Source organism: Cyprinodon tularosa, unplaced genomic scaffold (genome assembly GCF_016077235.1).
Source record: "Cyprinodon tularosa strain WSP-4 unplaced genomic scaffold, ASM1607723v1 ctg507, whole genome shotgun sequence".
In the NCBI taxonomy this organism is placed as follows: Eukaryota; Metazoa; Chordata; class Actinopteri; order Cyprinodontiformes; family Cyprinodontidae; genus Cyprinodon; species Cyprinodon tularosa.
Genome location: NW_024039238.1, coordinates 430,317 through 446,268, shown reverse-complemented (window position 1 = coordinate 446,268; position 15,952 = coordinate 430,317). Strand labels below are relative to the sequence as shown.

General features: G+C 42.1%; 1 protein-coding gene across 6 annotated transcripts in view; it reads left to right on the top strand.

The window, feature by feature from the left end:
• zanl (zonadhesin, like) overlaps window positions 1-15,952 on the top strand; it is a 54,522-nt gene that overhangs the window by 29,469 nt on the left and 9,101 nt on the right. For all 6 annotated transcript variants that reach the window (XM_038303173.1, XM_038303178.1, XM_038303175.1 and 3 more), the window contains 19 exons: window positions 679-824; window positions 938-1,081; window positions 1,687-1,794; window positions 3,784-3,953; window positions 5,074-5,276; window positions 5,459-5,603; window positions 6,873-7,120; window positions 7,201-7,378; window positions 9,258-9,366; window positions 9,610-9,704; window positions 10,683-10,859; window positions 10,979-11,187; window positions 11,811-11,955; window positions 12,041-12,138; window positions 14,278-14,424; window positions 14,517-14,681; window positions 14,960-15,087; window positions 15,166-15,437; window positions 15,510-15,718. In XM_038303173.1, coding sequence (XP_038159101.1) covers window positions 679-824; window positions 938-1,081; window positions 1,687-1,794; window positions 3,784-3,953; window positions 5,074-5,276; window positions 5,459-5,603; window positions 6,873-7,120; window positions 7,201-7,378; window positions 9,258-9,366; window positions 9,610-9,704; window positions 10,683-10,859; window positions 10,979-11,187; window positions 11,811-11,955; window positions 12,041-12,138; window positions 14,278-14,424; window positions 14,517-14,681; window positions 14,960-15,087; window positions 15,166-15,437; window positions 15,510-15,718 — 3,096 coding nt within the window. The remainder of the gene's footprint in view (window positions 1-678; window positions 825-937; window positions 1,082-1,686; window positions 1,795-3,783; window positions 3,954-5,073; window positions 5,277-5,458; window positions 5,604-6,872; window positions 7,121-7,200; window positions 7,379-9,257; window positions 9,367-9,609; window positions 9,705-10,682; window positions 10,860-10,978; window positions 11,188-11,810; window positions 11,956-12,040; window positions 12,139-14,277; window positions 14,425-14,516; window positions 14,682-14,959; window positions 15,088-15,165; window positions 15,438-15,509; window positions 15,719-15,952) is intronic.

Here is a 15,952-nt window from a genome sequence, read left to right as displayed (position 1 = left end):
TTGAGTACAGTAACGAAGTATTTGTACTTCGTTACTTCCCATCTCTGAAAAGCAGCTAGCGCTAACGTTAGCCCTGGCTGCCGCAGACGGGCTATCATTAGCCCTGGCTGCCGCAGACGGGCTATCGTTAGCCCTGGCTGCCGCAGACGGGCTATCGTTAGCCCTGGCTAGATCAACAACCGTGAGCTAGATAGCACTGACCCTTTGGAGCCTGAACATCCAACCAACCCCACTGCTGCCATAATCATCCTACTTTACATTATTAAAAAAACTTGTTTTTTACGAGAAATTGCGATTTTGCAATATTCATGTTTTAACGCAACAGTCAGGAATTCAGTTGTATTTACGTCTAACTAAGATGTCCCAATATATATTTTTTTTAAATACGTGTTTAATTGTAAAAAATATACGTACATTCGTACAGTTCTTTTTAACTTTTACTTAATGAGCCCTGGGAAGCCACTTCGTTTTGAAGTCAGCTCCCGACCTCACTCGGTCTGAGGATCATTTCAAGGTTTGGAGGGCACTTCCCCCTAGCTCTTAAAAGTATTGGGACACACTAACCTTTCACATGAACGTGCAAAACCGGGTGCTAGGATCCAAAACTAGTCAAGTGAGAGAAATGGGACTGGGCCTTAGTCTTGTTAAACTCATTTTCTCCATTCAACGCTCTTGCAGGTGAACGGTCGGCGTGTGGCTCTTCCTCACTCGCCGTCTCCTCTCATATCCATCAGTCTGGCCGGTCAGTATGTCACCTTGGAGACGCCCTTCGGCCTGCGTGTGCGTTGGGATGGAAATCATTATGCCCAGATCTCCGTTCCAAGGTTGGTAAAGACGTGTTCATAAGTAGCCTGCTGGCTGAGACGCCCCATAAATCCTCCATGGTTAGAACGCAGGATTTGAGGACTGGATTTTTCTCTTCGTTGTGTCCCTGCAGCTCCTACTATGACCAGATGTGTGGCCTCTGTGGTGACTACGATGGGAACCCAGACAATGACTTCACCAAACCAGACGGCAGCCTGGTGGGAAACGTTAATGACTTTGGAAACAGCTGGCAGACAGAAGAGGATGAGGATGACTCGTGAGTTTATTCATATTGTTGCTGGTGAACATTCTCAGTCATCCGGGTCATCGTCATTCCACAGAAGTTCAAAACAATCCGCTGGACTTTGTTTCCAAGTTTGAAGACGTTTCTCTTCCATCCAGGAATTTTTTCGATTAAAAATGTCAGAAATAGCGTTTAGTTCCAGGTTTTATCCAGCAGCCCAACAAAGCCTGGTTTTAGTTTAGAAAACATGCAAATAGAAACGGATGAACGGGTCCCCCCCTTTGGAATGGGGGTCGTTTGGCTTCTTTGTTAGCCTGCAATGCCCCATACCTGTCTATGCCTCTGAAAGGGGGGTCGTTAGAGGGAATAGTTGGCCTGGCTGATGGGTGAACTGTTGGTCTACTGGATAAAACCTAGAACTCAACATTATTTTTGACATTTTGACTTGAAAGGCTTCCCGGATGGGAAGAGAAACGTCTTCAAACTTGGAAACAAAGTCCAGCGGATAGATTTTTTCAACTTTTTTGGAATTCAGATTGATCTGCTTACCATCTTTGATTGAATGCATGTCTTCATCGTGTGGAAGAACTTCTGCTTTTACGAGCTGAAAATAAAAAAGCTCCCCCTCTAATCTGTAGGTGTACCGAAGGCACGAAGCCGGACCCAGAGTGCGACCCGAGTCTCGAGGCTGAGGTGTCGAAACCAGACCAATGCGGCAGAATTACAGACCCATCTGGACCGTTCAGGTAAGACCAAATCTTAAAGGAGAAGTCTGGTCAGCAAGGAACAATCAATGATTCATTATTTATATCTAAAACGAATGCGTTCGCAGAGATTTAATAAATTAACGTTAATCAGTAAAAAAACATTGAGATAATTGAGTCTTGCCAACTTGAAGAGGGAGGATTTGCCATCGAACTTCTGGCCAGAGAAAAAACCCGTAATATGTAGCCGACATTTGGAAGAAGAATGTTTTCAAGATGACTTGGATAATAGCGCATTGTGACAAACACCAGATACAGCACTGGGACTTGATCAACAGCCGATACCGCACCGTGACAATGTCACTAACCAGTAGGTGGCAGTAGTGTTCTTTGACAAACATGGATGCCTCCAGTAAAGCACATTCACATGAAAATTACTCTGAATTACAAACACTTTTTATTGAACAGGATGGAATCATTTCAGATTTAAAGAACTTTCAAAAGTTTGGATTCTGAATATGAGCGACTTTTCCTTTAAGAGTTTTTTAACAGGAGAGGAGTTTACATCAAGTTATTGTCATAATAAAAAGAATAACATATAAAACACAGTAGAAAATGATAGAAATCTTCATTCTTAGAGGACACCTTTAGAAAATGGGTGTGTATTTATCTGCGTACAATAAAAACGCTAAAAAAGTTTTCCTTCCTGAAACACAAAGGAGTGTCTATAGTTCCTTTTTAGTGCCGCCGTTAATCCTTTTATACCAGGGAGTAGTTCTTTGTTCTCAGCAGTGTCAGCAACTTTCTATCTGCTGTTGGTTCTCAATCATGACATGCTCCAGATAAAGAGGAGTTATGAGTTTATTATCCTGAATGTTTTATGAGAAAACAATTATGTGATATATTTTAGCTTTCAAAAGGCTCCTTTATTCTGTTTATGATCACATCTTAGATTTTAATCTGAACGCTGGATATGATCATAACTACGGTTACACATCTATGAACACAGGTATTTACTTTAGCCATAGAAGTAGAGGTGGAGGTCTCTACATCCTGACAAACTGGGAATAAAAAGATCACTTCTGAAATGTTGTTTATTTTATTTTGAAATTAATTGAATTCAGTTTATTTCTATAGCTCCAATTCACAACACGTCATATCAAGGCACTTTTCCAGTTCAACCAGATCATTCAGTCAGATTGATTCAAAGTTTTCTATCTAAGGAAAACCAGCTGATTGCATCGACTCATTGACTCTTCAGCAATCCCTCACACTAAGCATGCTTGTAGCGACAGTGGAGAGAAAAAACTCCCTTTTAACAATAAACCAGCCTTAACGTAACTCTCCCCACCGTCTCAAGAGAATAATCTGGCCTTGATGACTGAGCTTAGACAGCTTAAATAGAGGTAGGAACAGGTGGATCGATGGGCAGTAATGAGAAACCATGCAAAGTTAGACAGGTGAATGGAATGAGTAATTAAACCAATCATCCACAAGATTATGACATTGGAGGCCATTATAGACGTTATATTGTGAAGGAGGTAAATCTGCTTGTTTAGTTACCAAGGCAACGCTCTAGTATTGAGGCGGTGCTATACATCTGGAGGAGCAAAATTAATAAAATTCTAGACTCTACTTTGGTACTTTGGGCCAAAGACTAAAAAAAAAAAGAAAGAAAAAAAAAAAACTACTTCAGAAGGGCCTTTTTCTGTCCAGAGGGGAAAAGGGCAGGCGCTCTAGCACCACTTAGTGTCTATCTGTGCACGTCCCTAATAATACAATCCTCTTGTTGCTGCCAGGTTTCTGTGAGACAAAATCAGTCACTCTGAATATTACAAATAAAGTCATTAAATGAGAAAGGTTTTAAGATACATTTATTTAAATATATTGCTTAATTGTAGTCTTATTAATTATTATTAGGTTTTCATGTTTAAATGATTCCATCAGTCTTTCTTTCTGGGTGTTTGGGAGACTTCGGTGAGTACTTCTTAAATCCCCCCTAAACCCAGCATGTGTTTCTGCGTTCTGCAGGGATTGTATCGGACTTGTCGACCCCACTCCATTCTTCCAGAGTTGCGTTTATGACATGTGCCGGTACGGCGGCCAGCAGAGCGTACTGTGCGACCAGATGCAAGCTTACACCGATGCCTGCCAGAGCGCCGGAGCCAAGGTCCACGATTGGAGGACTCCAGACTTCTGCCGTAAGTTTTTCAGCTGGTGAAGCTCCTCGGTCATCCAGGTCATGGTCATTCCACAAAAGTTCAAAAACAATCCACTGGACTTTGTTTCCAAGTTTGAAGACGTTTCTCTTCCATCCAAGAAGCTTTTTCGATTCAAAATAGGAATAGCGTTGCATCTGTGGAGAGGTTGTTTGGTTTCTCCAATATAAAGTTTAGAGCATTCCTCACTGCATTGACCTGCAGACACCACTCTGCTCAGATTAGGTCTTTAGGATGAACTAGTCTCTGTTTCAGGGTCTGTTTGGTTTTAAATGTTCTGGGATTTTGTGTTTGAAAAATCCTCTTGAGTTTTTCAGAGATTTCTCGGCCAAAACGAGGCTTTTTTGGGCAACTGTATAAAACCTGGAACTCAACGCTATTCCTGACATTATGAACGTCTTGCCAGATTGGGGATCTGCTCACGATCCACCCCAGAAAAGGGATGGATGAACAGACGAGCTTTAAAGGCATTAATTCTCTCAGGAAAGTTATTAACAATTTACACATTGTACTTTAGTACAGTTTTTATGATCATAAAAATGAAAAAGCAATGGGATCTTTTTTGATGAAGAGCAATCTATGGCATGATCTGGTTGATCATGAAGTGACCCTGCTGATTACTTCCATCTTAACAGACCATGACGCCCCCTAGTGGACTGAAAAGAGAAAAATCAGCTCAACAATTTTATACATATAAATTTCCTGTTGCAATACTTTTGAAAATGATTTTTTTTTTAAATCAGATTTTTTTGTTGTCTTGCTGTGTTCCATGTATAATGAATCTTTATGGTATATAAATATGACTATATGCCACAAAAACGAAATTAAAAGTAACATTTCCTGAAGTGTATCTGCCAATGATCTGACAATAGAACAAGATTCTGGATTTAAGATAAGGATTAAAAGATCTTATTACACAAACAGAATATAAAATGACTGATACCAGTTTACAGTAAGGCTTCCTTTGTAGATATAATTATAATTAACTTATTCCAGGAAATATTTCATTATTTTATACATAATCTGCTTTATTATCAACACATAACCTGTTCTATTGTTTTGCATTCCTGTTTCTGATCCTCATCTTTCTACCTCCATGCAGCCATCCCCTGCCCCCCTAACAGCTCCTACACCCTGTGCATGAGCTCCTGCCCTGAAACCTGCCTGGGCGTGGTCGGCCCACCCGGCTGCGAGGACGTGTGCGTAGAGGGTTGTGAATGTAACCCAGGCTTCATCCTCAGCGATGACAAATGTGTCCCACTGAAGGACTGTGGCTGCGTGGACACCAGTGGGAATTACCATCCAGTGAGTGAAATTACCTCAAACTGACCCCGTATCTGCAGAAGTAGCTTTTCTTTAATTATTCTGCTTGATAAATGTAAGAAAAATACCCTAAAGTGGAAGAGAAACTATAATCCTGTACAATCTTTATAGGAATTTTAGTTTTGATGCAGAAATCATACTTTGTATGTTTTTGTTTTTTGCAGGTGGGGGATGATTGGTACTTGGAGGGCTGTGAGCAAAAATGCAAGTGCCAGGGTGGAGGTTTGATCCAGTGCTACAACACCAGCTGTAGACCAACAACTGAGAGCTGCCAGCTGCACGATGGGCAGTTTGAATGCCGACCTGTCGGTATGTGAAACACCCTCAAACTGAAACCTTTTCAACTAGGCATTAAATACACCTCAAATTTAGGGAAATTATCTCTGTATCCAGATAAAATAAACCTGCAGAAAAATATGCTTTGAACTACTTGGAGGCTTAAGGAAACAGAAACGGATTTTAACACAATCAAATTAGTTTAGTGCGATTCCTTTCATGTGTACAGCTCATTTGAAGCTTTTTTAAAAGAATATTGTGATTGAAGGGATAAAAGTCCATTATCCGAGACCATGAGAATCATTAGTGACTTTCACCAGTGCTGTTTCAGTGCTATGACTGAACCGCTCTAGATTAGCCACTTTTTTCTCCAAAAATGTACCTAAGAAAGATTTAAAACAGGCCTATAATTTATCAAACATGACCGCTACAAGTTAAACTTCCGTCAGCCAGTAAGAGAGGCAGTTACCTGCTGCACATCTGGACTCTTTCCCAGCCTGTTACCTGGATCGCTAATGCTAATTCTAACCCTTTGCTAACACTAATACTAGCAAATACTTACCTTACCTATAACACGTAGAAGAAAAACTTTTGAAACCACAACTTTTTTTGTTGACCTAAAGAGGATAACTACTTAGCTAGCATAGGTAGCAGAGCTAGCATAGCTATTGTTACCATTCAAGTTAAACTCCTCTTGGCCAGTAAGAGATGCAGTCACCTGCTCTACTTCTGTATTGTGTTCCAGTCGGTTACCAGAACCACTAATGCTAATTTTAACCTTTTGCTATTGCAAATGCTAGCAAATATTTACCATACCTCTAATGTGTAGAAGAAAAACCTTTGAGACCCCTGCTTGTTTTCTTAACCTAAAGCTAATAACTGCATAGCTACCATAGCTATCATAGCTAATGCTAGCAAATATTTACCATACCTCTAACGTGTAGAAGAAAAACCTTTGAGACCCCTGCTTGTTTTCTTAACCTAAAGCTGATAACTGCATAACTACCATAGCTATCATAGCTATTGCTAGCAAATATTTACCATACCTTTAATGCGTAGAAGAAAAACCTTTGAAACCACAACTTGTTATGTTAACCTAAAGCGGATAACTACATAGATAGCATAGCTAGCATAGTTAGCATAGCTAGCATAGCTATCCCTACCATCCAAGTTAAACTCCTCTCGGCCAGTAAGAGATGCAGTCTTGTTTGCCGGCTCTTGCTCTGTATTGTTAGTACAATATGACCTCGTGAGAAAATGTCTGAGTTGAGTTTTGACTAAATCACAGCGTCTGATTCTCAGGAAATGGAATCTGTTCGGTGTCTGGAGATCCTCACTACACCACCTTCGATAAGCGCACCCACAACTACATGGGAGCATGCTCCTACACGCTAACCAAACCCTGCAACATCTCATCTGGCTTGCCGTACTTCACCGTGGACACCCAGAACGAGCACAGAGGAAGCAACAAGAAGGTTTCCTACGTCAGAGCTGTGGTGGTCAACGTGTTCAACGTGACTGTGATCCTCAACAAGGGCCGTAAAGTCCAGGTGCGTACTCCTCAAAAGACTCTCACAGACGTCGGTGCAGTGATTCAATGATGGCAGACAAATCTGACGTTTCTCTTCAGGTCAACGGGAAGGCGGCTGTAACACCAGTCACCCCCACCAGCGGGGTGGATGTCTACCTGAGTGGGAAATTTGTAGTTCTGGAAACATCTTTTGGCCTGAGGGTGCGCTTCGATGGTAACCACCATGCAGATGTCACCGTACCGACTTCTTACAACGGCCTACTCTGTGGCATGTGTGGTAAGAAACACGCTAGCACTCCGAGGTGTCACAAATACTCACATTCTTTACTGACGTAAAAGATACAAAATAAAAAAATAACTATATGGTGAACTCTATAGTGAACTCAGTTAACTGACTGTTCATACAGATGATCACTTCTTTTTGCTCCCCGTTGGTCACGTAAATCCGTTTCCCTGCGCGGTGCCTGCGCCATTTTTGCTAGTCAACACGATAACAAGTCCTTTGCGAGGAGAGCTCTCCGCGCAAAGCCTTCCTATATATATCTGCTTGTCTAGTGACCACGGATGATCACTACTTTTTTTAGGGAAATTTCGGTGTCCATTATGTTATGTTAGAAACAGGACAGTGTCGTCCAGCTACTAATCTGTACATCCAGCAGAGAGGCTAGTTTGTTTGTTAGCATACGCTCCGCTACGCTCTAGAGAAGTCATACTAGCCTACAGTAAATGTTAGCTTTTTAAAGTAGCTACTATTAGCAGCAGCTATTAGGAGTGGCTACTAGCTATAAGTAGTAGATTCTAGGTATTAGCAGTGGCTGCTCTCTCTGGGACATGTATTCCCAGAGCTATATTGCAAAATAAAAAAAAAAAAAAGAAGTGACTGCTATCTATTAGCACTAGTTGTTAGCTATTAGCAGTGACTTATTGGCATGAACATAAAAGACACAGAACTGTGTAGCGCTCTGTGCGTCACACACTGAAGGGAGACTTTAACTTGAACAGGATGCTGATATTATCACATTTATGACCCTCCGAGGCTACTGTAGTAGATTATGTTCTTAAAGGAATAGTACACCCAAAACATGATTAGCCTTCATTTTATACTCACCCCCATGCTGAACAACACTCTGGAGTACTTTTTTGATATCTCAAATGCATCTGGAGATCTGGGAGGCTTCTTGCTGTCTGCTGACATTCAAATAATGGAGGTCTATGGTGACCGAGACAGAAAGGTCCATAAAAGTCCACAAAAAACGTGTCAATATTCCTCCATACTGCTCGTCCAATGTATTCCAAGTGTCCTGAGTGGGTAGCATCCAGAATTTACTCGAAACGAAGTCATTTAGAATGTTTTTAGAGCATAAACAGTAGTGTATAGGATTTCCTGAAAGCGCGCACATGCGCGCTCCCGACGCTACGGAAGCCAGCAGACCAAACCAGCGCATTCAGCTCGGCAAAGAACTCATGCTCTTCCTCAACACTGAAGTCCTCAGACATTTTTCTTTCGTTGTTTCTTTCTTTGCACAGGTAAACAGCACATTTCTTCTTCTACGCTTGCATTATTGGCAGAGCAGACGCTGAATGCCCACTTTCATCTGGCTTGGTCTGCCGGCCTTCCGTAGCGTCATGAACGCGCCGGCGCGCGCTTTCAGGAAATCCTATACACTACTGTTTATGCTCTAAAAACATTCTAAATGACTTAGTTTCGAGTAAATTCTGGATGCTACCCACTCAGGACGCTTGGAATACATTGGACGAGCAGTATGGAGGAATATTGACACGTTTTTTGTGGACTTTTATGGACCTTTCTGTCTCAGGCACCATAGACCTCCATTATTTGAATGTCAGCAGAAAGCAAGAAGCCTCCCAGATCTCCAGATGCATTTGAGATATCAAAAAAGTACTCCAGAGTGTTGTTCAGCATGGGGGTGAGTAGAAAATGAAGGCTAATCATTTGGGTGTACTATTCCTTTAAGGGTGAAGCACTACAGCGCACTTCTTGCCCACTAGATGGGGGTAAAGTGCACACATTTTGGCTTTAAGTAAAAATAAATGTAACTTTTTAGTTAGTTTTTTGTTTTGTTTTCCAAAAACAAACTAAATATCCCTTAAAGCTTATTTTTTACTTAAAAAAAAACATTTTCTGTTCCTGACAGGAAATTTCAACGAGGACCCCAAAGATGACAACTTGAAACCGGACAACACAGCAGCTTCTAACACCAACGACCTCGGCGACAGCTGGCAGGTGGCCGACCCACGGCCAGAGTGAGTGATGACATCATAACGTATACTCCTACCCCTCCTTTCCATCTCCTGCTCAACAGGAAATCCTTTTTCTGCCCAACCTGATGAAATCAGCCAATAGGACGAGACCTGCTGACAGCTCCAATTTAAGCTAAATATCGTGGCTGCCCAGGATTTTAGACATCAGGCGGAGATAGATCTCATGCAGCTAGAAAACTCATGATGCACCTTTAGAAACATGATCCCTGTTTTTTTATTCTTTAGCTGCACAAATGGTGGAGAGGAGGAGGAATGTGACGAAGACGTGGAGGAAGAGGCCCAGAAGCCCACCAGCTGTGGAATGATCATTAATCCAGAAGGTTGGTTCAAATAGATCCATCCTCACAAACCAATGAACTTTTCAGACATCAGAACGGGTCAGGGTTCCATAAAAGGTCAGAATCAGAAAGTGTTGTGATTTGGGGAGCTTGAAGTTGGACCCAAATTCAGGCAATTAAAAGTTTAATTTCTCAAAAAGGAAAAAAGATTTCTATCCATATAGGCACAGTGAAAAAAGCAAAACAAAATCTTAATAAGTCATTTATTCTTCAAATAAGTGCATTTGATCTTGAATTGAGGAGGTAAACGAGACATTTTGACAATGGAACAAGACAATTTACATTCAAAATAATAAAACACAATTGCATTGTTTTATTTCAAGTGCATTTTATCTAAATATATTATTTTGAGAGTAAAAATACTCATTCCATCGAGTCCATCACCGGCTGGGAGGTTTTTCAACTGAACCGAAGTTACTTTGGACCAAAAGAGTCTAAGCATGCTTGTAGCGACAGTGGAGAGGAAAAACTTCCTTTCAACAGGAAGAAACCTCCTGCAGAACCAGGCTCAGTGTGAGCGGCCATCTGCTGAGGCCCACTGGGGTTCAAGGAGACAGAAGCAGACATAGAAAAAGAAGCATAGATACAAAAGGCAACTGTCAACCAGCTCCACAGGCGGCCCCGTCCAGGAAACACACAGCCAGGCAGACGAGCTCCGAGCCAGCTCCCATGTCAGAGGATGAAGAGAGCACATCCAGTTAGTCACAGTCAGAGAAACAGGACTACACTGGAAAACAGGCCAAGCTCCAACATCTAGAAACAAAGGTGTTGATGGCAGCAGCACAGCTGATGTTTCTCTCCAGGATGGAGTCACAGCCAAACAGGAACAGACCAGATGAAGCTAGTTACTCAGATAAAGTTACTACCCAGCTCTGATAATAAGATCTGACAGTTTAGGCCGATCTTCTTAAAGTCGATCCTGCTTCTCATGAATCCCCTTCGTTCTGTTTCTGGCTTCAGGAATCTTTAAGCCATGCCTCTCGGTCGTGCCGCCTGAACCCTACTTTGACAACTGCGTGTACGACATGTGCGCCACCGGAGGCGAGACCGTGGCTCTGTGCCAGGCCATCGAGAGCTACGCCGACCTCTGTGCTGCTGCAGGAGTCCCCATCGCATGGAGAGACAACACCTTCTGCCGTAAGTCTGCCTCGCTCATCTCATTCCCTCTATCTGTTCACGATCTCTGAGCTTTAAAGGTGAATTGATGAGCTTCAGGGTAAAAATAAGCTCCCTGGTTTAACCTTTTTCTCCTGCAGCCCTGAAGTGCCCATCAGGCAGTCACTACGAGCCCTGCGCCCCTGCCTGCGCTCAGCCCAGCTGTCAGGACCCCGCCGGGCCCGGCGGCTCCTGCAGCCTCCCCTGCGTGGAGGGCTGTGTCTGCAACGAGGGTCTGGTCCTGAGCGGAGACAAATGTGTTCCTTTCAACGAGTGTGGATGTACAGACGCAGACGGAGAGTACAGACCGGTAGGTGTCCAAACGTTTGACTGCAAGTTGGACCATAAATATTACACTTTTTTTTTTTTTTACTGAGAAAAAAAGTTTTAAAAAAAATTTCAAATAGACAAAAAAGAAATGAATAGGAAAAATTCGGAAGAGCATTAGGGCCACTGAAAAAAAAAGAAAAAATTACCACATTTTTTTTGTTCTATTTTCAGAATTCTAAGATTAAATTATAATTTTTTCTAGTGGCACTAACCTTCTTCCATAGCAATAAATATATTTGAAACTGGAAATAAAGAAACAAAGGAAGAAAAAAAAACGTTTAAAAAGGGAGCTTATAAGATTTAAAAATGTTTAAAACTTTTGTTCTAATTTTTAAGTCAGTCTTTCCCCCCTCTGTGTGGAGGCGGGGCTTAGATGAAAGTTGGCAGCAAAGATGCCTGATTGCTGTTGGAACCGTGGGAACCAGAAATGTATCTTCTATGTTTATCTGACCGGTTTAATAAAAGAAAATCCTTCCAAACCAGTTTCCTGTTTATTTGATGTTTTTGTTTCTTTTCAAAATTTTTCAGCTTCAAAAAGTATTTTTTCAAACAAACGTTGTGGCCTTCGCCCCATATAAGGGAGTTTAACATGTTTCTGTCCAGGTGGGAGACGCTTGGTTCACAGAGACCGACTGTTCGGAGCGCTGTAAATGCAACGGGAACGCAAACATCACCTGTGAGCCGTGGCAGTGCAGTCCTGCACAGGAGTGCAAGGTGCTGGAAGGCGTCCTGGGCTGCCACTCCACAGGTAACACACAGAGCCGTACTACAAGCAACAGTCCTAGTATCCCAGAGGGTCGGTCTCACTGAAATCCCTTCTTAACGCTCCCCAGGTAAAGGTGTGTGTCACGTTGCTGGAGACCCGCACTATTACACCTTTGATGGCGAGATGCTCACGTTCATGGGAACCTGCACATACACGCTGGTGGAGGTAAGGAGGTTAACTAACTTTATTAGAGACACTTTCCAAAGAATAATCGCCAGTTTGAACAAAAATAGTAATAATAAATAAAAAAATAACTGAACAAACGTAAAAATACTAATAGCGATTAAGTAAAGCTACACATAGAAGCATATAAAGGAATTACATAAATATTTTGAATTTAGAGCATAAAGGTATAACCGCCTTTTTCTTATTGGAAGAGGATAATGTAGAAAAATGAAGTATTGCCTCCTTTAAAAAAACAGATACATGAGGGTTTAGTCATAATAATTTAACATTTGTGGATATAAAACAAGCCCAACAGTAGCAAAAGATTACAGAAGAAGATATGGTCAAAAGGTTATTTTCTATATTCTGCAATTCCATCTAAAACATCCTTAAAATAAAGTTCAAATTTTTCATAAATATTGTGCAGAATGAAATGACAAATAGCTTGCCATAGCTTTAATATATTTAAAGTACTTTAAGAAGTTTGAATTCGGAATAAGACCAGACTTTTCCTTAAAATGTGAAAATCCTCACTTCACTTTTAAAAGCAGAGATCAGAGCTCTTTTTTACGCAGGGCTTTATGTGTGTTATATCAATCTTTAAAACCTCTTTAAATCCACCGGGTCGCCGGCGACCAGGTGGATGCTAAGTGGGGTAAATGCATAAAATTCCACCAGTAAAATGTTTACCACTATAGAAGTGTTAGACATCGTTAGAAAGTTTAGATTCTCCACAATTCAACGACTAAGATCATTTTATGGACACATCGAACACCAAAGCACAGTTAACACAGATATAGCAGCATGTCAAAATGTAAACAAACAAAGCAGCCACAGCTACGTCCCTCTGAAGGCGTCCAGAAGCCGTTTTATAAATCCAATCTTCAATTGTTTATACTCCATTTGTCCATAAAGGTCCACAGATTAAAAAATAATCCAGGATATTAGTAATAAAAATATTCCATGATGAGAAAATTGTCCATAACGTCCGGTTTTGGACATCAGAAAGGTTTAGCTGGTCATAGCTAATGCTTAGCATCTTGCTAATATTTACTTTTAATACTTATTTCCTCAGTTGTTAGCCTGCGATGTTTGGTATAGTTCTTTACGTCGTCTTCTTATCTACAAGACACAAGTATCTGCATATTTTTATGATGCATTTTGTGTTTGATACAGGCGCTGAAATCTCACTTCCTGTTAGCCAGTGACGCGCGCTATTACGCCTCATAGAGTCCTGCTGTTATTGGTTGAGACCATGTGGGCTGTTGGGCTTTATAGCCAATGAAATAAGGTTTTAAACAAGCCTTCATACGCCGAGGGGATTTAAAGGGGAACGGCGTTACAGGTTCGCGTTAGAGAGACACAGACAGCTGCGGCTGGATCAGGGCGCAGCGGTCCTATTTTTTAATTTGGACGCTGATTTTGTTTTATTTTAATTCCTAAGGTTGAAAAATAAAAAAAATACAGCTCAGAAAAGGCTTGGAAAGCAGCAGTTTCACGACTTTTATGTTATTTTAGGTTTATAAATATTACGTTTAGTTATATACACTGATTCTGAAAAATAGTGGGAAATATTTGCTTCATAAATGTTTTGTGGCCGTCAAAATGCTTCAGTGTTATTCTATGGGTCAATAAGTGAAGCAAAGCAAAAGCATTTGGCACATTTTGGAGAGATTTGGAGACGTTGGTGACGCCAAAAGTTCAAAGCCCTACAGCTCTGGAACTGTTTAAACTTTCTGCATTTGTGGTTGACAGGATGTAGAACAAATCTAATAAAATTAGACCTGCCTGTTCATTTTCAAGAATAAAAACACCCAACTGTGAGTCATGTTTGAACTGATGCAGCTTGGTCTGTGTTCTACTCACCCAATTGTATATAAGGTGAGTGAACTATAGGGTGTTAGCTTTCAAATAAAGTAATTTGGGCTCACAGTTCCTCGGTTATTAGCTTTTCCATTTAGGAACGAAAATTAGGCGAGAATTTCACAGAATGAGGTGGATGTTGAGCTTCAGCACTGATTCATGAACTATTTGCTCTACTTTATTAGCTGAAAGTGTTCCGATCTATTTCTGTTCTGATGTGATTCTTATATTAGAACTCTACGTTAATTTTGATTGTGTTGTGTCTGAACCCTGCAGGTTTGTGATGCCAACATGGTGACTCCTTTCAGAGTGGTGGCAAAGAATGAGGAGCGCGGTCAGCCAGAGGCCTCCTACGTCCGCTCCGCTACCGTCTTCCTGCCTCACGACATGGTGGTTGAACTTCAGAAGAGCCGCAGAGTTCTGGTAAACTCTCAGATTCATTCAGACGTTTTAAAGCCGGGAAAAAAAGACACAATCGTCTAATGCTGTTTTTTTTTTTTACTGTGCCGTTTTAGTTGAATGGGCGGCGCGTGAAAACCCCGCTCACCATTGAAGCAGCTGGAGCCAAAGTGATAACAAGTGGGACCTTCACTCTTCTAGACACAAACTTTGGTCTGCAGGTGAAGTTTGATGGAGTCCATCACCTGGAAATCACTATTCCTGGAGAATACTACGATAAGGTAGGTAGACATCTGATGGTGTCTCTGGTGGAGAGTCTCAGTCAATCATCATCATCATCATTCCAGAAAAGTTTAAAAAACCAGGCTTTGTTGGGTTACTGTATAAAACCTGGAACTAAACGCTATTTCTGACATTTTGAATTGAAAAAGCTTCCTGGATGGAAGAGAAAGGTCTTCAAACTTAGAAAAAAAGTTCAGAGGATTGTTTTTTAACCTTTTTTGGAATCTGATGGTTTTCCGTTTTATTTGCGCATATAACGCTTCTTTGGTTTCAACAGGTGTGCGGCATGTGCGGAAACTTCAACCACAATAAGTCTGATGATTACCTGATGCCCAATAAGAAACCAGCAAAGGATGTGATTGAGCTGGGAAACAGCTGGAAGTCTGAGGGAGACAGCGACCCCGGGTGAGTAGCGAAACTCGAAGACGAACATCTTCCGGAGGCGGAGCTAGTGTCTAACAAAAAGCCTGTTCCTCTCTGCAGCTGTCAGCCAGACACGCGTCCCGACGTCCACCCTAACTGCACCGAGGCGGAGGAGACGCTGTACGAGGCCCAGTGCACAGGGATCCTCCAGTCGGACCGCTTCAAGCCCTGCCACGCCCTGGTGCCCCCAGAGGCCTTCACTGGTAACTGCGTCTACGACATGTGCGAGTATGACGGCATGCAGTCCACGCTGTGCGATAACGTGGAGGCCTACGCCCAGGCCTGTCAGAGCGCCGGGGTCACCATCAGCTGGAGGAACGCCACCTTCTGCCGTAAGTCTCTCCCACACCGATAGCTCAGCTTAAAGCTTCCCGTTTTAAACTCTTCCTCGCTCTTCTTCGCAGCGCTGCCCTGCCCGACCAACAGCCACTACTCTGACTGCACGCCGCCCTGCCCGCCCACCTGCTCCGACCTGTTCCCCATCACCTGCCACCTCCCACCCACCACCTGTGTGGAGGGCTGCCAGTGCGACGCTGGGTTCGTCCTCAGCGATAGCCAGTGTGTTCCTCTAGATAAGTGCGGCTGCCTGGACTCAGACGGAGAATACCACGATGTGAGTCAGACGGCGAGCGAGCGAGCTGCCCGCTGTTCAGCTGGAGGAAGTTTAAAATAAAGGATAATGATGTTATTTCAACACATTTGGCAGCTTAACTCAATTTTAACCTCTAGAAAGAACCAGGAAACTAAATTTGTTCATCTGTTTACTTTAGAGCTTCCTAATTATTCACATGACAAATTCTACATAATCCTATATGGAATACAAAGCAAGCCCCTACCATCAGATCCA